Source organism: Trichosurus vulpecula, chromosome 8 (assembly GCF_011100635.1).
Source record: "Trichosurus vulpecula isolate mTriVul1 chromosome 8, mTriVul1.pri, whole genome shotgun sequence".
Lineage (NCBI taxonomy): Eukaryota > Metazoa > Chordata > Mammalia > Diprotodontia > Phalangeridae > Trichosurus > Trichosurus vulpecula.
The window spans coordinates 157,093,868-157,116,066 of record NC_050580.1 but is presented as its reverse complement, the minus strand read 5'-3'; the positions used below and the strand labels follow the sequence as shown (position 1 = coordinate 157,116,066).

The window sequence follows — 22,199 nt, the reverse complement described above, 5'->3', positions numbered from 1 at the left end:
TAAAAAAATAATAAAGGAAAAAAAAAACAAATTCTACACCAGACTGAAAAGATCAGTCTTAGCCACCAAAATGTCTGCTGGCAAAAGGTAGAGAGAATTGAAGCCATCCATTATCCAGGAGCTTCCTAGCTCAGAGTTTGATATATCTCCTGGAGGAGAGGCAATGAATGGGGAGTATGAAAGCAGGGCAGTCAGGAAAGACAAAAAGAATTGCCTTGGGGAATAGAGGGTCCAGCTGATATTAGAGAACACTTATTTACAGTGTACAATTGGTGGGCACTCTTATGAAGCTTTCAGCTGCACACAAGTAGAAGTAAAGTGGACAGCTGGAGTAACCCTGGGCTGGGTTTCAGGGAAGTCTGGGGAGCTGTAAGACAAAAAGGCAATAGTTTGATTCTAGAGTAAAGGGTAGTGTAGAGCTGAACCGGTGAGGGAGGCAGGCTGCTGTAGTGGAATGAATGGTGGAATTAGAGTCCGAAGATATGGGTTCAACTCTTGAGGGACAATTACTAGCTAGTGAGCTTGATTGTCACTTTCCTCAGCTGTTCTTGCAGCTGGGATGCTGTGTTAGATAACTGTCAAATGTATGATCCTATGAATTATATGGATAACTGCCTCAAACCTTCAGTTTAGTAGAGTTAAATTTGTTTAATCTGTGTTTGGTATAAGTTTGCATGTGTGTGACCTCCCCTAACTGTGCATTTCATACTTGATTCATAAATATTTTTTCTCAAAGCCTATTTTATTCTTCAACCTATCAGCAATATTTGTCCCTTTCTACACCGCTCTACGTAGTTCGACTTCCCTACCCGCCTCCCCACCTCTCCATTTCTTTGCAACTGGTTCCATTTCTAGTCTCTAGGTTACTTGTCAATATTTAATATTTGCACGATTGTAGATATTATGCAGTAAAGCATGGAGGGGATGAATGGACAATGAAATAAGAAACCTGTGGAAGAAAAGTCTTGTGGGTGTCTTAAGATTTAAGGTTACTTCTTCACTGACTGTCTTCTATTTTTATCTGTCAAAAAACCTTTAATAAGTCTGAAAAAATTCCACCTTCTACAGGAAGCCTTTCCTAACCGCGTTTAATTCTAGTGCTTTCCCTCTTTTAATTACTATTTATCCTATATATAGCTTGCTTTGCACACGTTTTGCACGTTGCCTCCCCCGTTAGATTATAAGCTCCTCGGAGGCAGAGACTGTCTTTTGCCTCTTTTTTGTATCCCCAGAACTTCGCGCAGCGCGTGGCGCATAGTAGGCTCTTAATAAGTGGTTACTGAATTGAACTGAACCTAACCCAGCTTTATAAGGAAGAGCTCACGTGGGTGGTCATAGCCCCAGTAGGAAGCCTCGAGTGGCCAGAGGATTGGGGAATCTGGCCTAGCCCGGAGGCCTCGCTCTTGGGGTCCCAACGCCACCTCCAAGGCACTCACTTCTCATCCCTCCAACCTCTTTCCTGGAAATCTCGGCAGGTTAGTAACTCAACAAACTTTTTTCGGGAAAGAAGGGGATGGGGGCGGAGAAGAAATTTAAAGGGGAAGTCCCACCCCTTTCATGAATCCCTATTGGTCCAGGCCGGGTCCCCTCCCTCTTCAGGAACGCGGCAGGATTGGCTGGGAGGTGGGGCGGGAGGCCCCGAGGCGGGTCCCCCCGGTGGGGTCCTCCCCGCCCGCCCCTCCCCCTCCCCAGGTGGCAGGTGGGGCGGGGAAGGAGCGTCTCGCGCGCCCTGCAGCCCGGGAGCCTCTGCGTCCTCGCGCCAGCCGCGGCCGAGCGCCGGGGACCATGAAGAGCCTCAAGTCTCGCCTGAAGAGGCAGGAGGGGCCCGCCCCGGCCCCTGCCAGCGGGGCAGCCTGCCCGGTAAGTGCCGCCCGCGTCCCGGCCTCGGGGTCCCCCGCTTTCCCCCTGCTCTCCCTTCCCTCCCACCCGCCGGGGCCAGTCTGCCTCTGAATCCTCCGATCCCCCCTTCCCCAAACCCCTCCGGCCGCCCCCAGCCTCCTTCGGGGACCCTCCAGGAGCGAGAGTCCGTCCCCCGGGACTGACTGGGCGAAAGCCCGGAGCCAGACTGGGCGAGCGAGACTCCGACCCTGGGGCACTGACGGGACGAGCGAGACCCTGGCCCCGGGGGACGGACAAGACGAAGGCCCGGGGCCAGACGGGGTGAGCGAGACTTTTGGGAGAGATGTCGCTCTCGGGCTAGGCGAGGAAGGGCCGCCCACCCCCGGCCCTCGCCCGGCTCCCACTTTTATTGAAGCTGCTCGAGGGTCTGGGACCGGTGCAGAGAGGAGGGGGCAGCCGGGCCTGGGGGCACGACGTTGCGCTCATTCCGCGGGAGACTCGCAAAGTCGGAGTTTGGTTTTCTAGCCAGTGGCGTGCGGAGGATGGAAACGGAAGCTGGAATGGTGTTGGGAGGTTTGGGGAGAAACCGTGGGCTTATGCAGACTCCTAGAAAGTTTATGCGATGGTGAAATCCGAGGTGCTTCACTGTAGTGTGTAGACAGTGCATAGCTCTAACGTAGAGGCTCAAAGGGAACTGCTGGGTATCTTTGGGGAACTTCCTGCGAGTTGATGACTTTGACAATTTGAGGTAATGGAAATGTGATCTAAACCCCAGGATGCAAAAAAGAAAAAAAAAGAAAAAGGTCTTGGTCAACCAGAAACCTGTAGAAGATATAATCTCTAAAATAGTCTCATTTATTATTTTCCTAGAATGCTCAAAACAGGATCTTCCTCATCATCTTGAAAAATCAGTCACCTCCCAAGACTTCTAGGAATTATTCAAGTTACTATGTAATTCTTCACATGGTGCATAGAGTGCTGGACTTGAAGTTAGGAACATCTGGCCTCAAAATCCTGCCTTAGATACTTACTGACCCACTTAGTTTCATCTTCTGTAAAATGAGGGTAAGCGTAGCACCCGATTTTCGGATTGTGGAAAAGACCAAATGAGAAATTTTATGTAAAAATGATTTATAAACCTTAAAGCACTATTTCCTCTTCTTTTTATATTTCTATCTGGCTTAATAAAATTTCTCTAGGATTAGCTTATAAATGAAAATAAGTTGTGTAAGGACCAGGGTCTGTACCCCAGATTTGTAAAAAGATATGCTGATTATGAATAGTATGAACATTTGGGGAGGAGTGCCCCTTATGGCCTTGTTCTTAAGAACTGGGAAAATGTTACTAGTATCAGAGAAAGTCACAATGTTACTCTTCTATAAACATCTTACTTCACTGGATTCTAGGTTACTTAGACCAGAGACAGTTCATCACAAGAAGTTTACACACCATGATAAAACACTGCATAACTTCATACTAATTCCTCCAAAAGCCCACAAGATGTTTGGGATGTCAAAAAATTATCAGTGTGCAGTTTTGCATTTTACAAACTTGCAAGCTCAGGGACAACTTTCTGAACTTTTAAACCTTCCAACTTATTGTACTTTTAAATCTCTCAAAATGAAGGAATTCAAAAAAAATTATGAACTTGACAAATCAGCTAATCAGTTAATAAGCATTTTTAGTTAAGCACCTGCACCAGACACTATACTAAAGAAAGAGGATACAAAGACAAAAGAAAAGTCCCTACTCTCAAGGAACTTACTTTAAAATTAAAAAAAAAAAAGTTCTGCATTTAACAAGCATTTCAAAGTGTGTAGGTAGATTGCTTTTTGAAGGGCTTTTTAATGGAGCTACTTATGATTGCTCCTTATGTAACTGTAAATTCCTTTGAAAAATGAAATTATTTAAAACTTAATGTTTAGCACGAATAAAACTAATTAGACTGACTTAATAATTTATTTTTATATTGATTCTTGTGCATAAAATATAACCAATCACTCCTTCTAAGGGGTCAACATAATTCATTGCCATTTGTCATTCACATTCTTATGTGGTCATAGTTAATGTATACCCCTTTTGGTTTTGGTTTTTCTTTGTATTATTTCATATATATCTTTCCAGATTTCTTTGTTTTCCTCATATTTGAACATAATTATATTACATTGTAATGTAATCCCATTACATTAATATGCCAAAATTTATTTGACCATTCTTTTATTGCTGGACATTTAGGTATCTTCAGATTTTTAAAATTACATGTAATGCTTTTAAGAAAATCTTTGAACAGACAGATTTATTTATTGCAAGGTGCTTTGCAAATCTTAAAACACTATATTAATGCTAGCCATTTCTCTCACAGGACATATTCTCAACAAAGGAGCTATTGGTTCAAAGGGTGTGCTTATTTTTGTAGCTTTTATTATCTACTGCTAAATTGTCCCCAAAAAGATTCTACTGGTTTGCAATTCTACCAGTAGGGTTTTTCCACAACAATAGGATACTGAATTTTGTTGCTTTTAATGATTTTTGATAGTTTGCAGGGTGTGAGGCACCAGTATTTTTAAGTGATTTCCTGTTTTCTTTATGTGTTCATCTCTTCTTTGATCATTGATCCATTATGGAAGTTGCATTTTTGAATTATTACTAGCTCCTTGGATAGTTTAGGTGTCACTTTTTTCTGTCATATTTGTGGTAAATATTTTTCTAATCTTATTTTTCTTTAAGTCCTATTTTTAACATACAGTCATAACATTAACATACATTTATGTTGTCCCTAGTATTTCCTTGTATTTGTTAAAAAAGAAAAGGTCTTCAACAACGAGCATTTATTAAGTGCTTAATACTGTGCTAAAGCACTAGGGATACTAATACAAGCAGAAAGAAAGACAGTCCCTGCCCTAAAGAGGTTACATTCCTATGGGTGTGGGTGGGTGGAACAACACATTAAAAGGAAGTTGAAAAGGTAGAGGAAGGAGGATGTTGTAGAGGGTGTCTGGAGAGTCATGAATGGAGCTTGGAGAGCAATGAAGATATGGCTGGCTTGGGCATTTTTCCTTGAAATTTGGGTTTTGGGAGGACTCAGCCAGTCAGAAGAAGGGGCTGTGGGCCTGGAGAGTAGTTCTGGTATGAGAGATCTGGGGGTAGAGTGAACTTGCAGGTTGAGGAGGCTCCTTTGGCATGGTGGGGCAAGTCCAGAGAGTTAGGAGTAGAGCTTGGAAAGGAATGAAGGATTAAAGAATTGTCTTCCATAATTGAGATATACATTCTTTTATATTTATTCCATCTGTCTTACAGTTATTTGTAAGTTGTTCTGTCATCAATTTGGAATTCAAAGAGGATATTAGGTACCGTCAATCAATTAAATAGTAAACATTTATTAAATTCCTGCTTTGTGACAGGTACTGTCCTAGGTTCTAGGAATAAAAGGACAAAAATGAGACAAGCCCTTCAGTCTTATATTCTATGAGGGGAGACAACATATACATATGTTAGTGTGTGTTTAAACACACATTTTTATTGTTCAGCCTTTTTCAGTTATGTCCAAATTTTTGTGATCCCGTTTGGGGTTTTCTTGGCAAAGATACTGAAGTGGTTTGTTATTTCCTTCCCCAGCTCATTTTATAGATGAGGAAACTGAGGCAAATAGGGTTAAGTGACTTGCCCAGGGTCACACAACTAATAAATGTCTGAGGCCTGATTTGCACTTATGAAGAAGAGTCTTCCTGACTTCAGGCCTGGCACTCTATCCATTGTGCCAGCTAGCTGCATATTTATTTAATATATATTTTTACATACACAGTAAATAATATAATTTTTAGGTACAAGGCACTAGTAGCTTGGAGGAATTGGGAAAAGCATCATGAAGATATATGAGCTGAGTGAAACTGGAGGTTCTTAGATTTGTTTAAATATTTCCCATCAAGCTGTAAAATTCTTCATGATAAAGTATTTCAAGCTTAGCTCAGTTTTGGAAAGCTTATCATCAGATGGGCTGCAAGCAGATGAATATTTTGACCATAGCATCTCTTGAAAAGTTGTTGAGAGGTTGTGATCTATGTTTGTGTGGAAAATCTGATACCACCAAAATCTCAGATTATTAAAGGTTTGAATTAGATATAGCAGTAATCCAGCCTCTTGCTTTATGTGGTCTTGCTTCAGGTATTTCCTTTTCCTTTCTTTCTGAAAGCCAATATTGCATAGCTAAGTAAATGATATGTTAAATTGTACCCCAGTTTCTTTTGGAGGTCAAACACTGTGCTTCATGAACCAGTTATTAATGTATCATGCAAAATCTTGCTAATGTTTTGGTGCCCTGAAAAATTGCCAGGATGTGGCATTCTTAGTTACCTAGGGGAAAAATAGTTTTAGCATTTAGTGGAGATTTAAATCATTTAGAACGCAAGGCAATATGTATGATAGATATGTCTATTATGTGTATATGTAACACACACACATAGACACACCCAAACACAAATATTTTGTTTTGTTTAAGTTTTGAAAAGTGGATTGTGTGCCTTCTACAGAGAGGTAATTTGTATACACTTGAAAAGTTGATTCTGTAATAACTATGACTTTTATGTAATGTCTTAAATAATTTAAGCCACAAATTGTTATGGTTAGTTTCAACTTTTGAAATTTAGTGAAGTACTTTTTACTTGCATTAATTAAAAGATGTAAACTTTAAATCAAAACTGCATGTTAAAGCTTTAGTCTGCAATATTTCCCTAGGATCCTCTTTTCATTGTAGATCCTGTGTTCCTTAACAAAAGTACAAAGAGTAGGAGCTCTCTTTTTTTATTCTCAGAACTTTAACTGCTGCATTGCTATGGACCAGCATGTTTTGAATTAGAGTATTTTACTGTGAATTTCTTTGGCAGTTGTGTTCTGAAGGTGAAACTAAGTAATGAGCACAGATCTCAGTTACTTCTTTTAATAGGAGTGGAATAATTGAGGTTTGTATATCTTCAATATCATATATTGGAAAGACTATTTAAAAAATTTTTTTTTAAATTCAGAATTTTGTGTTTTAGGTGTTCTTCAGTGTTTGCCCCTCTGATTAAGAAAGAAACTATAGACAAACTTTGTGGTGTTTAAAAGTTACAGTATTTGAACTCACAAAGATTGCCTGTGAAGTTTGAGTTGAACAGTTTTCTTCAATTTGTTTATTGATTCCTGTCAAAGATTTAGTCTAAAGTTAATGAAGGGAGAATAGCTTCTATAGGAGGCAAAGTTTTCTTCTTGATTGGCTGGCAAGGTTTTTTGTGATTTAAGTTGCCAGCATGATTGTATTTTATTCATTTTTATTGACTCAGTTTATAATTTTGTCAGGTTATGTCTAAAATATAGAGGCAATCCGCCTGAGCAGATAGAAGAGGCAGGAAGATTTACATTCAAGACTCATCCTTAATATAGCCTTAACAAAAGAACTTCTCTGTGCCCCAGCAACTGTCTATAAGTTACTGAACAAGCATATATTAAGTGACTTCTTTGTGCCATACACTGTACTAGGTGCAAGAGAGACAAAAAAAAAAAGTGAGGCAGTTTCTTTAAGCCCTGTAAAGCTTAAAGAGCTTTCTTTCAACTGCAGGAATACAGCTTATTCCTAGATAAATAAAGGCTAAAGGCAGAATATATATAAAATAAATAGTAAAACGTTATTGGGAAGGACTCTAGTACCTAGGGGAAACAGGAAAGGCCTCTTAAAGGAGGTTGCATTTGAATTGAGTCTTGAAGGGAACTGGGGGAATATGGAAAAATGAGGAAGAGAAACTCAGGTTTCAGAACAGTTGGAAGGAGTTTTCCTCACCAGGAGTGAAGTTCTTTAAGTGAATGCTGTCATAAGTCTGGACCCCTTGTCCTTTTCCCTACCAATTCTAATATTGGGTTTCTGGTGGGGCAGGGAGTTAGGCTCAAGTAATATTACTTAAGCACCATAACCTTTGGGCTTTGCATCTGTTTCATATATCCTTTATGTAAACTTTTACTGCTTTGCTGTGGGTTATGCAAGATGTAAACCTTTGAATTTCACAGCACTGAGATCAGTAATCTTTATTGTTATATTTTGCAACTACCATCTGTATTAACTTGGCCTGGGTGAAAGGTTAAATTGACTTTTGTAGTATGTGAATCTGTATATAAAATGAAAAGCAAAGCAGGAACATGCTCTCTACTTATAATGCACAATTAGATAACACATTTGGGGATCATAAAGCATTTACAGCTCTTTTATATGGGTTATGAATAGTTTTCATACCATTTTCAGGCTTAAGTATAGGGACATAGTGACATTGAGACTGAATTGGTTTAAATAGGTAAGGCAGGTTGATTATCCCATTCTGGGAATAGACCTGACCCCTCCCTCCCTTCCTGAATATTTTAAAATTTGAATAATCTTAGTTTCAATTGGCATAAACTCAAATGATGCAGAGTTGAGGAATAGAAATGTGGTTATATTAGTCAAGCAAGCATCATGGTGAAGAATGGATTAGGTTTTGTTATTATTTTATAGATTCATGGATCTTAAATGAAAAAATAACTGACCATTCCCTTTCCTTTAGGCAGGTACATATCAAAAGACATTTTCTTCTAAAAGAAGAGAGAGAAAACCTTTTTTGGTTACTTATTCCTGATGGTCAAAAAGTTACTCCTTAGGTCCATGAGAATGGATTTGTCCTGAGTGAAAGATGGATGACATTTTAATAATAAATAAATCACATTCTAGTGTTGTAGTATAATTAAATTTAAACAGCAGACTAATTGGAAGTAGTTTGATAAGTAGTAAATGTGTCGTTAGTATTCAGTACTGGGAAAAATATGAATCACTAGAAAAGATTTTGTTAAATTTGACTCAAAGAACTATTGAGTTACTCTGTGTGTGTGTGTGTGTGTGTGTGTGTTTTAATGAGTAAATGCCAGCCACATGAAGCTATAGTAGCATTTTAAATCCTCAAGTACCATATTTTTTTTTTTTTTGATGTGGAAAGAGAATAGGCAGAAGGAAAAAAAAAAGATGGCAATGGCTGAGCCAATATCTGTATGTTTTAATTAGAAATTTTTAATTATAAATTTAGATTTTCTGTTCAGTCCTTATATTAGTTTGTTGTGTCTTCTGTGAATCATCCAAGGAAGATGGCATTGGTTTGATGTGAGAGGAACTTGGTAGATGATATGATTAAAAAAAAGTAAGAAAATTCTTTAAAAAACTATTTTCTTTTCTCCAATAACCTCTAAAGACAAATTTTAACCTTCATTTAAAAAAATGTGAATTTCAATTTTTTGCTTTCTCTTACCTCCTTCCCTGAGGTGGTAAGCAATTTGATATAGGTTATATCTGTGCAATCATGTAAGACCTATTTCCATATTTAGTCATGTTGTGAAAGAACAAACAGACCAAAAGAAAAAAATATGAAAAAATAAAGTGAAAATAGTATGCTTTGATCTGCATTCAGAGTCCGTCTATTCTTTCTCTGGAGGTGGAGAGCGTTTTTTTTTTATCGTGAGTCTTTTGGAATTGGCTTAGGTCACCGTATTGCTGAAAATAGCTAAGTCATTCATAATCGATCATCCCACAAGTTTGCAGTTCTGTTGTGCCATGTTCTGGTTCTTCTCACTTCAGTTTGCCCCAGTTCATATAAGTCTTAATAGGTTTTTCTGAAAGCATCCTTCTTTTCGTTTCTTATAGCACAAATAGTATTTGATTACATTCATTTACAACAGCTTGTTCAGCCATTCCCCAGTTGATGGGCATCCTCTCCATTTCCTGTTCTTTGCCACCACAAAAAGCTGCTATAAATATTTTTGTGTATGTGGGTCCTTTTCCCTTTTTTATGATCTCTTTGGGATACAGACCTACTTGATTGCTGGATCAAAGTATGCATAGTTTGATTGCCCTTTGGACATAATTTCAAATTGGTCTCCAGAATGGTTGGACCAGCTCACAGCTCCACCAATAACACATCAGTGTCTCAATTTTCCCATACTCTCTCCAACGTTTATCATTTCCCTTTTCTGTCATATGACCAATTTGATAGGTGTGAGGTGGTACTTTGGAATTGCTTTAATTTGCATTTCTCTAATCAATAGTGATTTAGAGCATTTTTTCATATGACTGTAGATAGCTTTCATTTCTTTACCTGAAAACCGCCTGTGCATATCCTTTCATCATTTATCAATTGGTGAATGACTTATGTTATAAATTTGACTCAGTTCTCTCTATATTTGAGAAATGAGACCTTTGTCAGAGACACTGGCTATAAAATTGTTTCCCAGCTTTCTGCTTTCCTTCTAATCTTGGTTGCATTGGTTTTGTTTGCGCAAAAGCTTTCTAATTTTATATAATCAAAATTATCCATTTTATATTTCACAGTGTTCTTTATCTCTTGTTTGAGCATAAATTCTTCCCTCCTCCATAGATCTGACAGGTAAATTATTACATACTTTCCTAATTTGATTATAGTATCACACTTTATGTCTAAATCGTGTACCCATTTTGACCTCATCTTGGTATACGGTGTAAGATGTTGGTCTATACCTAGTTTCTGCCATACGGTTTTCCAGTTTTCCTGGCAGTTTTTGTTAAATATGAGTTTTTGTCCCAGAAGCTGGGGTCTTTGGGTTTATCAGGCAGTACTAGATTACTATGTTCCTTTATTACTGTATCTTGTGTACTAAATCTGTTCTACTGACCTACCACTCTATTTCTTAGTCAGTACCAGGAATTTTTGATGATTACTGCTTTGTAACAAAATTTGAGATCTGATAGGGCTAGTTCACCTTCCTTCACATCTTTTTTTCATTAATTCCCTTAATATTCTTGATTTTTTTTGTCCTTCCATATGAAATTTTGTTATTTTTTCTGGCTCTATAAAATATTTTTTGGTAGTTTGATTGGCATGGCATTCAATAAGTAAATCAATTTAGGTAGAACTGTCATTTTTATTATGTTGGCTTGGCCTATACATGAGCAATTCATATTTTTCTAGTTGTTTAGATCTGACTTTATTTGTGTGAAAAATATTTTGTAATTGTATTACTATTATTCTTGGGTTTGTTTTGGCAGATAGACTCCAAAGTATTTACAGCTATTTTAAATGGAATTTCTCTTTCTCTCTTGCTGCTGGAATTTGTTGGATATACATAGAAATACTGATGATTTATGTGGGTTTATTTTATATCTTGCGACTGTGCTAAAGTTGTTAATTATTTCAAGTAGTTTTTTAGTTGATTCTCCAGGATTCTCTAAGCATCCTATCTCTAACCATCCTATCATCTGCAAAGTGACAGCTTTATTCCTCATTGCCTACCCTTTCAATTTCTTTTTCTCATCTTGCTATAGCTAATATTTGTAGTACAGTATTGAATAGTAGTGATGATAATGGGCATCCTCGCTTCACCATTGATCTTTTTTGGGCAGGCTTCTAGCTTATCCCCATTACAGATAATGCTTACTGATGGTTTTAGATGGAAACTTTCCTTTTAAGGAAAGGTCCCTTTATCCTATGCTTTCTAGTGTTTTTAACAGGAATGGGTGCTATATTTTGTCAAAAGCTTTTTCTGCATCTATTGATAGTCACATGATTTCTCAGTATTGTTATTGATATGGTTATTGATATATCAGTTATGTTGATAGTTTCCTAATATTGAAACAGCCCTGCCTTCCTGGGATAAATTTATCTTGATCATAGTGTATTATCCTGGTGATAAATTGCTGTCATCTTCTTGCTAGTATTTTATTTAATTTTTTTTGCATCAGTATTCATTAGGAAATTGGTTTGTAGTTTTCTCTCTTTGTTTGCATTCTTCCTGGTTTAGTATCAGCACCATATTTGTGTCATAAAAGAAATTTAGTAGCACCCCTTCACCTATTTTTCCAAACAGTTTATATAGTATTGGAATTAATTGTTCTTTAAATGTTTGATAGATTCACTTGTGAATCCATCTGGTCCTGGAGATTTTTTCTTAGGGAGTTCATTGATGGCTTGTTCAATTTTTTTTTCTAAGATGGGGTTATTTAAGCATTCTGTTTTCTGTTAATCTGGGCAATTTATATTGTTGTAAATATTCATCCATTTCAATTAGATTGTCAAATTTATTGGCATATAATTGGGCAAAATAGTTCCAAATAATTGCTTTAATTTCCTCTTCATTGGTGATGAATTATCTCTTTTCATTTTTGATACTGGTAATTTGGTTTCCCTCTTTTTTAAAAATCATATTAACCAATGGTTTATCTATATTACTGTTTTTTTGTTTGGTTTTTTTTTTTTGGAAGGGGGAAGGCAAAGCAATAGGTGTTAAGTGACTTGCCCAAGGTCACACAGCTAGTACAGGTCAAGTGTCTGAGGAAGGATTTGAACTCAGGTCCTCCTGCTTCTAGGGCCCATGCATATAGAGATTCACTGTGCCACCTAGCTGCCCCTCCCCCCTTTCAAATAAAACTGGCTTCTACTGTTATTTATTAATTCAGTAGCTTTCTTCCAATTTTGTTAATCTCACCTTTGGTTTTCAAGATTTCCAATTTGGTGTTCTATTGAGCTTTTTAAAATTTGTTCTTTTTCTAGGGTTTTTTTTTTTTAGTTGCATGCCCAATTCATTGATCTGTTCTTTTTCTGTTTTATTGATGTAAGTAAGAGTTTAGAGATATAAAGTTTCCCCTAAGTACTGCTTTGGCTGCATCCCATAAATTTTGATATGTTGTCTCACTGTTATCATTCTTTTTAATGCACTTATTGATTGTTTCTTCGATTTGTTCTTTGATCCACTCATTCTTTAAGATTAGATTATTTAATTTCTAATTAATTTTTAATCTATCTTTCCACTGCTGTGTATTGAATGTAATTTTTATTGCATTTAGTATTTCTGCCTTTCTACATTTGTCAGGTTTTTATGCCCTAATACATGGTCATTTTTTTGTGTAGGTGCCATGTACCCCTGAGAGAAAAAAGTATATTATTTTCTGTCTCCATTCAATTTTCTCCAGAGGTCTGTCATATCTAGCTTTTCTAAAATCCTGTTCAAATGCTTCTTGTTTATTTTGTGGTTAGATTTATCTAGTTCTGAGAGGGAAAGTTGAGGTCCCCCATTAGTATAGTTTTATTGTCTATTTCTGTAACTAACTTAATTTCTCCTTTTTAGTTTGGATGCTATACTACTTGGTGCATATATGTCTAGTATTGATATTACTTCAGTGTCTATGGCATCTTTTAGCAAGATGTGGTTTCCTTTCTTTTTTTTTTTAATTAGATTTTTCTTTTTTCTTCGTCTGAGATGATTGCTACCTCTGCTTTTTTAGCTTCAGCTGATGCATAACATATTCTGCTCTAGCCCCTTACCTTTACTCTGTGTTTGTCTCTTTACTTCGAGTATGTTTCTTGCAAACAACATAATTTAGTATTCTGGTTTTTAATCCACTTTGCTGTTTGCTTCCTTTTTCTGGGTGAGTTCATCCCATTTACATTCACAGTTATGATTATTGTAAATTTCCCTCTATTCTATTTTTCCTCCTGTTTATTCTTTTTTTCTTTCCTTTTATCCTTTCCCTCCTCACCAGTATTTTGCTTCTGACCCCTGCCTTCCCCACTCTGCCCTCCCTTTTATCAGTCCTCCCTCTTAACCTCTTCCCTTCCCATTTCCCTACAGGGTAAGATAAATTTCTATCCCTAACTGACTGTGTGTGTTATTCAATGAGAGTAATGTTCAAGCCATGCCCACTGCCCTGCCTCCCATCTTCCTTTCCATTGTAATAGTTCTTTTGTACCTCTTCATGTGAGATAATTTACCCCACTCTACCTTTCCCTTCCTTCTGGTCCCAGTATAATACTCTTTCTTACCCCTTAATTTTTTTCTTTTTGGATGTCATCCCGTCAAAGTCACTTTATACCCATACCCTCTGTCTAACTGCTTTAATAGTGATACAGTTCTTAAGAGTTACAAGAATCTTCTTCCCATGTAGGGATGCAAACACTTTAACCTTATTGAATCTCTTATGTTTTCTCTTTCCTTTTTATGCTTCTCTTGAGTCTTGTATTTGAAGATCAAATTTTTTGTTCAGCTCTGGTCTTTTCATCAAGAAAGATTGGAAGTCCTTTATTTCATTGAATGACCTTTTTTTTTTTTCTTCTTGAAGGATTATGCTCAGTTTTGCTGGGTAGGTGATTCTTGGTTGCAATCCTAGCTCCTTTCCCTTCTAGAATATTGTATTCTATGCCCTCTGATCCTTTAATGTAGAAGCTGCTAAATCTTATGTAATACTAATTGTGGCTCTATCATATTTGAATTCTTTCTTGCTTGTTGCAGTATTTTCTCCTTGGCCTGGGAATTCTGGAATTTGGTTATAATGTTACTGGGAGTTTTCATTTTGGGATCTCTTTCAGGAGGTGATTAGTGGATTCTTCTAATTTCTATTTTATCCTGTGTTTCTAGGGTGTCAGGGCCATTTTCTTAGATAATTTCTTTAAGTATGATGTCCAGGCCCTTTTTTTGATCATGACTTTCAGGGAGTCTAATAATTCTTAAATTATCTTGCTTTGATCTATTTTCCCTGTCAGTTGTTTTTCCAATGAGATATTTTACATTTTTTCCTATATTTTCATTCTTTTGATTTTGTTTCATTGTTGATGTCTCATGGGGTCATTAGCTTCCAGTTGTTCAGTTTTAATTTCTAAGTTATTTTCTCCAGTCAGCTTTTTTACCTCATTTTCCATTTGGCTAATTCTACTGTTTAACGAGTTGTTTTCTTCAGTAAATTTTTGTATATCTTTTCCCTTTTTTGGTGCTTCTTTATCAAACTGTTGACTCTTTTTTCATGATTTGCTTGAATCATTCTCATTTCTTTTCCCAATTTTTCTTCTATCTTTATTGTTTGATTTTTAAAGTCCTTTTTGAGCTCTTCTAGAACTTCTTTTTGGGCCTGAGACCAATTCTCATTTTTCTTTGAGGCTTTGAATGTAGGCATTTTAACATTGTTGTGGTCTTCTGAGTTTGTATTTTGATCTTCCTTGTCACTATGATAAACTTTATAAATTTTATGGTCAGGTTCTTTTTTATTTTTTTCTATTTTTTCTAGCCTGTTTGATTACTTTTAAAGTTGAGCTGTGCTTCTGGGGTGGAAGGAGTTAAGCTCTTGTGCCTAGCTTCTAGCTGGTGTTGCACAGGTGCTGCAGGGGTCTAGTCACTCTCCTGTTGCTGTGCTAGGTGCTGGCTATGGGGAGGCCTGACTGCTCACCTTGTTCTGTGCTGGGGCCCACAGGGAGCCAGGGCTGGTGCTGTGTCAGTGCCCACTGGACGCCTGGCCATTCACGTAGTGTTGCGGGCTGCTTGTATGATGCTATGCTAAGGCCCAGAGTAGGGGGAAGCCTGGTGCTGCTAGGGGGGCCAACAGGGTAGGGGGGGGGTGTCCTTTCTCCTGCTGCTGCACTAGGGCTGCAGGGTCTTGTTCACCAACTTTTTTCTGGGGCTTTGAGTCTCCCATTGGCTTTCTGAGACAGAGCTTGCTGCTGGCTTGCCAGGACACTGCCTGTCCTGAACTGCACTCCCCTCTCCCCTCCCTTTTTTTAACCTCAGTGAGAGAGACCTTTCCTGCTGACCTTTCAAGTTGTCTTAGGCTGGAAAACTGTTTCACTCTTTTTGTTGGCTTTTGCCTTTCCTGAATTCATTTTGAGGTACTATTTTATAGTTGTTGTAGGTGAATTTGGGAGAGTTCAGGTGATTTCCTTCCTACTCTACCATCATGTCTCCTGGAAGTTCACAAATTTCTTTGGTAAAGATTTAGATGTGGTACAAAGAATGAAATTAATGTGTTATTTATGTGTATCGCTACCTTTTTCTATGTATTCAGTGTTTGATTAGTTTTATTTTCACTAAGAAGTTATTACACAAAAGCTGTATGTGAAATTGAATATCCTAAAATTCATCTGTAACAGATAAGTTGTCATTTTCTTGTTTGTCTTACCCAGCATGTTTCTGGAGGACTGATTTCATTGATGTAGAGAGTTCTTTCCTATGGAAACTTCTCTACGCACATTGGGATTTCCACTGTGATTTGTAGTTTTAGAGAATTACCCATTGAAAGGTTAAGTGACTTGCCCATGTTCACATAGAATAGGTGGATGAGAACAATTTATTTCAATGGCCGTAGAAATGGCTAAAGCAGGTACTGTGGAGAGCTTAGAGCTTGGTTAGGCATTGAAGATGCCAAAGTCATCCACTGCATCCTAGGACACTGCCAGTGTTGACTTTTGTTCTACCACCGGGCTTTAATGACTCTGGAAGAGAGAGTGAGGCTGAGAATCTGCCTCACTTAAATCCAGTTCACACATAGGTCAAGATACCACCGATGATGTCACTGGTCCTCTTTGGAGGAAAAAAAGAATGAACATTACCAACAATATATCAGAAGCAGATCTTCCTGACTCCCTCTATCCCTACAAAGACTCGCTGCTCTCTTACTCAGATATACACCTCAGATGGACTACAAGTTCCATATCAAGTGTGTCAATGGCAGTCAAAAAAGCTACCTTAGCTCTTAGGCTACCTAAAAGGTTTAGTTTCTGTGAAAAGGGAGCTGTCAATTTTGTCATATTTTGCCTTGGTCGGACCATATCTAGAATATTGTATTCATTTCTGGACAACACATTTTAGAGAAAACATTGGTAAGCTGAAGAATGTCCAATGGAAGACAACAGGATGGTGAAAGGCCTGTAATCCATGCCATGTAAAGATCATTTAAAGAAACTGGAGATATTTAGCTTGGAAAATAATAAAAGGCCTGCATGGGGAAATAATAGCTGCCTTCTGTAGCGCCGGTGCAATATTCACAGTGCCTATGATGACTATGAGTATGCCAGCATAGTTCTGAATCGCAAAATATAACTGACTCTCTATATGGGAGACAGAACCAAAACATTTATTCAAACACCAGAAAGTCAAATCCATCATAGCAACAAGAAAATCTATACACATTAACAATGCAGGGGGCACTGCCATCCACAAGCCTTCTCTCTATTAGGGCCTTCCAACAACAAGGGCAAAATCACTCCCTCTCTCACTCAGGCTTGTTTCCATGCCTGCTCTCTCTTTCCCTCCACAAACTCATGTGACTCAGACAGGTAACATGGGCCTATCAATGGATGGGAAGATCTTCAAGTTGTATTAACAATACACCTTCATATGCTGAAAGGTTGGCCTTTGAAACTAGGATTCTGTTGTATTTAGCCCCAGAGGGCAGAACTAGGAGCACTGGGTAGAATCTGCAAAGATACTAATTTACTCCTCATGTCTGTAAAAACTTCTAGTAGGGGAGTGGGCTGCCTTAAGAGGAAGGGCTCCCTCCTCACTGGAAATGTTCTAGCAGAGGCTGAATGACTACTTTTTAGGCGTATTGTAGTGGGGATGCCTTTTAAGGGTATGGTTTGGTCTAGATCGAAGGTGTCACATATAACACCTGTATGAAACCTAACCAGATTGAAATGTAATTGAGAAATATTTTAAAAAATTAAAAATACAATAAGACAGATAATATTAATATACCATCTTCTAAGTCAGTATGTGACTGTAGGGATCTTTATGTATGCTTTGGTGGCCCTACTTCTATTTGTTCGATACCACTGGTCTAGATGGCCACTGAGATCCCTTCTAACTCTAGAATTTATTGATTCTGTGATTTCACTGATGTAGGTTTCTTTCCAATCAACCAAGCATTGAAGTGTAAGTAATATTACAATATATATCAGATTTTATTCTAAAAGTTGTGGATACAAAGAAAAAGCAAAAACAGCCCCTGTCATAAAGTGCTTACATTCTAATGGGGGAGACAACATGTACATAAATAAATATATACTAGATACATACAGAGTAGATAGAAGGTAGTATCAAACTGGAAGGAATTAGTAAGTGGGAGGGACAGTAGAGGCCTCTGGCAGAAGGTGACAAGTGAGCTGAGTCTTGAAGGAAGCCAAAAATCCAGAGAGACAGAAGTAAAGATGGAGAACATTCTAGACATGCAAGGAAGCCTTTATATAAGCCATTATGTCTAGAATGTATGGTAGGATTAGGCCGGATTGTGAAGAGTTTTAGGTGCCAGAGGACTTTATATTTGATCCTGGAGGTAATAGGAAGTCACTGGATTTTATTAAATAAGGTTATGACCCTACTCCTATAGAAAACTTGTGCTTTAGGAAAATCACTTTGGCACCTGTGTGGTGGGTGGGTTGGAGTGGGGAGCGACTGGAGGGTGGGAGATGAATTAGAAGTCTGTTGTAATCATCCAAAAAAGAGGGGATAAGAGCCTATTCTAAGGTGGTGGTTATGTGAATGGAGAGACAGGAGTGTCTTTGAGATGTTGTGGGGAAAGAAGCAACAAGAATTGGCAGTTGATTGAATGTGTGGAGTGGGTGTGAATGAGGAGTTGAGGATGACACCGAGATTACAGACTTGGTGGCTGGGAAGATAGTGATACTCTTGAAAGTAACGTGGAATTTTGGAAGAGGGTTGGGTTTTAGGAGAAAAATAACAAGTTCTCTTTTGAATGTGTTGACTTTTATAAATGCCTCTGGGACATCCCCTTGAAAATGTCCAATAGGTAGCTGGTAATGCAGGGCTAGAACTTATAAGAAGGAGATTGGGGTGGGGAGGTGATCTATAAATCCCCACAGATTGCTAATGCCATACTACACCTGATCAAAACACCAAATTGAAGAGTAAAGAGACGAGTGGAAGGTCAGAACTGTGGGGATATGTATGAATGAAGAGCCAGCAAAGGATATTCAGAAGTGGTTAGAGAGACAGGTGGAGAACCAAGGGAGAACAATATCATGAAAACCTAGAGTAGAGAGAGTGGTCAGCAGTGTCAGATGTTACAGATAGGTCAAGAAGGATGAGGATTGAGGAGAGGCCATTAGATGTGGCAAATAACCGGGGCTTTGGAAAGGGCAGTTTCAGTTTAGTGATGAGATTACAAACCAGATTGCTTAGTTGAAAATCAGTTTGCAGATGAGTGATTGCAACCCATTCATAACTTTGCATCTTTTTCAACTCTTGTCCATTTCCATTTCTTCCCGTAAGTTTTCTATGTGGTACTCACTGAGTGTAATGGGATTTTGTTTTCACTTTCTCGTGACATCTTGAGGATACCACTGTAGCATGTGGACTTTAAGCATTTATTCTTTGCTCTTGTCATATAACCATCCTATCTTTTGTGATTATACATTTATTTCTTGTCATGCTTTTATAACACTTTTCCTTTGTAATTCCGCATTTGTGATGTATCACATCTGCTTACCCTACTAGGTGTTTCTTTATTGCTTTTTTGGGTGATTTTAAATTTCATTTTTGGGAAGATTTTAGTGGTTCATGACTTGAAGCCATATACCATCACCAAAAAGATATTGGTATGAAAAAGATAAACTTTTCGTTTCAGAGAAAAGCTTGAGGTCATTAAAATTTTTGGTAGTTTTCTGTAGGCATTCCAGCCTGCTTTCTTCCTGTTGGATGCTGGGTCCAACTCACTCTTTACTAATGGGGGTTATAAGCTCATTTGACTGTATTTATTCATAGAGATCTCTGTTGAAATAACTGGAAATAGACCATCTCTTTTTTACTTTGTTCATTATGTTGTTTCATTTAAAGCAAACTGTATACATGCAAAATATTTGTCCTTGTGTTATTTTGGGACCAAAATATACAGGAAAAAGTGTAGTTCAATAATTAGTTAATACGTGTCCTCTATAGTGCTTGTGAATTTTCTTTCCAGTCTTGTTTAACTTTTCTCATTATACCTTCTGCTGCTTCTGGCTGCTTTACCACTGTGCTCAAAGCTGCCATCTTTCCTGACTCTATGGTTCTCAAAAATAATTATTCTCTGCTTACTAGGCAAAAGCATATTTCTATACTCCTCCCCTTTTAACATAAAAGTGTGACTGTTATGCAAGTAAACACCAAGTACAATATGCAAATAATGGTGTACAGTTACAGGCCACATCCCAGTTCCCATCTGTACAGACCCTTTTGGTCTTTCCTCCTCAGTGCCTGCAAGCTTCTCACTGGCTCCCCATCCTCAGCTATTCTGGAATAATGGTCTACTCCATTTTCTTCTTGGATTTCTCAGTCATGACCCAGTCTGGTATTCTTCTTCAGTTTGTGTTTGAGTAATTCTGGGAGAGATCTGGGCTGTACTGCTTTCTTCTATTCCATTATCTTTGCTGGTTGAGTAAACAGGGACCATTTCACCAAAGTTGTTCCAGTGAACAGATAATACATGTTTCCTTCCTCAAAGTAGAAAGGTAGATGAGTATTAGGACTTAATATTGTATTCTTTGTCAGATACAGACTCTGTATCAGATGTTTTGCTTAACTTTTTATCTTTTGGAGTGGGTTGAAAATGACCATGATATAAAGACAGAAGGCACTAATAAAATACGTGTGTGTGTGTGTGTGTGTGTGTGTGCACATTTTAAATTAAGGTTGGTATTCTAAGGAATGAATAATTTTAAAGAGTTGCTCCTATGTTTATGTCTCTGAGACCAGTTGTACTATTTATTAGGGAGGCAAATTTAACCTTGTTGTAAAAAGTTATTTTTTAAGCTATCCTTCATTCTCTGGACTTTGTCATCATAAATGTAATAAAGTATTATTAGAAGGGAAACACACACTTGGGGGGAAAATCTCAGCAGTAAGTATCTTCAGTTTAAGGTTTTACTTCCAAGATATTTAAGGAACCAATTCAAATTTATAAGACCCAAAGCCATTTCCCAATTGGTAAATGGTCATTACAACCTGTTTCTAAAACAAGTCCAGGCTATCAATAATTTTATGAAAATTGCTCCAAATCACTACTAATTAGATAAATTCAAATTAAAGTAACCTCTCACCTATTAAACTGGCAAAGATGACAAAAGAGAAAAACGACCCCTATTGGAGAGACTGAAGGAAAACAGGCACATAGTAGTTCGCTTTTGGTGGAGATGTAAATTATTGGTCCAGCCATTCTCGAAGGAAATTTGGAAGTATGTCCAAAGTTAACGAACTATTCATATCCTTTGACCCAGATAAACCACTGTTGGGCCTATGCCCCAAAGAAATTAAAGCAGTTGAAGAGATCTATATGTACAAAAATATTTATAACAGTTCTTTTAATGGTAGCCCCAAACTGAAAACTAAAGTGGTTTCCTCATATCAAGGAATGGCTGAACATATTGTGCAATAGGAGTGTAATTGATGATGAAATGGACTTTTATGAACTGTTTCAGAGAGAAGTGAGCAGAACTAGAACAGTTTATACAGTGATCACATTATAGAGAAAAACAACTTGGAAGCACTTGAGAATTCTGATCAATACAATAAAAAAACACAAGTCCAAAAGAATGAAGAAGAAGCATTCTGCTTACCTTCTGATAGAGAGATGATGAATTTAAAATTCAGAAAATGATTTTTTCAGACATGGCTGCTGTGGCAAATTGTTTTGCAAGACTGTGGGGATGTATATTTAGGGTTTTTTTTTTAAAAAGTTGCTTAGTGGGAGAGAAGAGGATGGATTGTGGAAAGGACAGATTAATTTTAAAATGCTTAAAATAAAAATAAGCATAGCTATTAAAATATAAACACTTAAAGGACAGAATTTGAATCTTATTTAGTTCGTCAAATTTTTTTGGGAAATATACTATGTACAGAGTAATGTGAGTATATTTAAAGTTGTTTAAGGTAGTCTCTGCCCTGAAGGAGCTTAAAGTCTGCTATGGGAATGGAAGAGGATAATAATACAAGTACTTAGATAACTATAATTCAGGGTAGAATATAAGTGTCATAAGATAGGGTTGTTTTTTTTTTTTTGGTCTTTCACAGGTGAAACAACTTTTAGGACAGCAGCATGGTTTAGTGGAAAGAGCATAGTACTTGGAGCCAGGAAATCTTGGTGTTAATCCTAGCTCTCCCATTCAGGATTGTAACTAGCAATTCCAGTTCCTGATGCAAGCAGCACAAAAGGGTCCCTCAAATCCACTTTTCAATTAAAATTCAGTTACGAGCATAGGGAGAGACATTGGACCTTGGGACACAAGGCCCCATGGGAGAAGAGACCCAGGGACATAAATCTTCTTAGGGATGATATAATTGTTTCCATGGGTGGAGATTCTGGGACACCTGAGGCTGCTGATGGAGAGGCTGCCTTGGAGTGGAGCAAGGCTGGAGGGCAGCTGCACTAGGGTGATTTCCCCCAGTCTCCTTGGTGATGACTAGCTTCTTTTTTTAATTGTTTAGTACTGCTAACTAGTTGCTAAGGTCAGTCGTTTCTGTCTGCTAAAGGTCTATGCAACAAGGTCTGTCAGCATATTGGGTACTTGGTGGGAAAATTAAAAAGTTATTATCAT

General features: G+C 37.8%; 1 protein-coding gene across 3 annotated transcripts in view; it reads left to right on the top strand.

Moving 5' to 3' along the window:
* The first annotated feature begins 1,696 nt into the window (after positions 1–1,696).
* Positions 1,697–22,199, top strand: part of UACA (uveal autoantigen with coiled-coil domains and ankyrin repeats) — a 122,485-nt gene continuing 101,982 nt past the window's right edge. For 2 of the 3 annotated variants that reach the window (XM_036735021.1, XM_036735020.1), the window contains exon 1: positions 1,712–1,860. In XM_036735021.1, coding sequence (XP_036590916.1) covers positions 1,786–1,860 — 75 coding nt within the window. In that variant the 5' untranslated portion in view covers positions 1,712–1,785. Of the gene's footprint in view, positions 1,861–22,199 lie in introns of all 3 variants that reach the window. The other variant, XM_036735018.1, reaches the window with a different exon arrangement.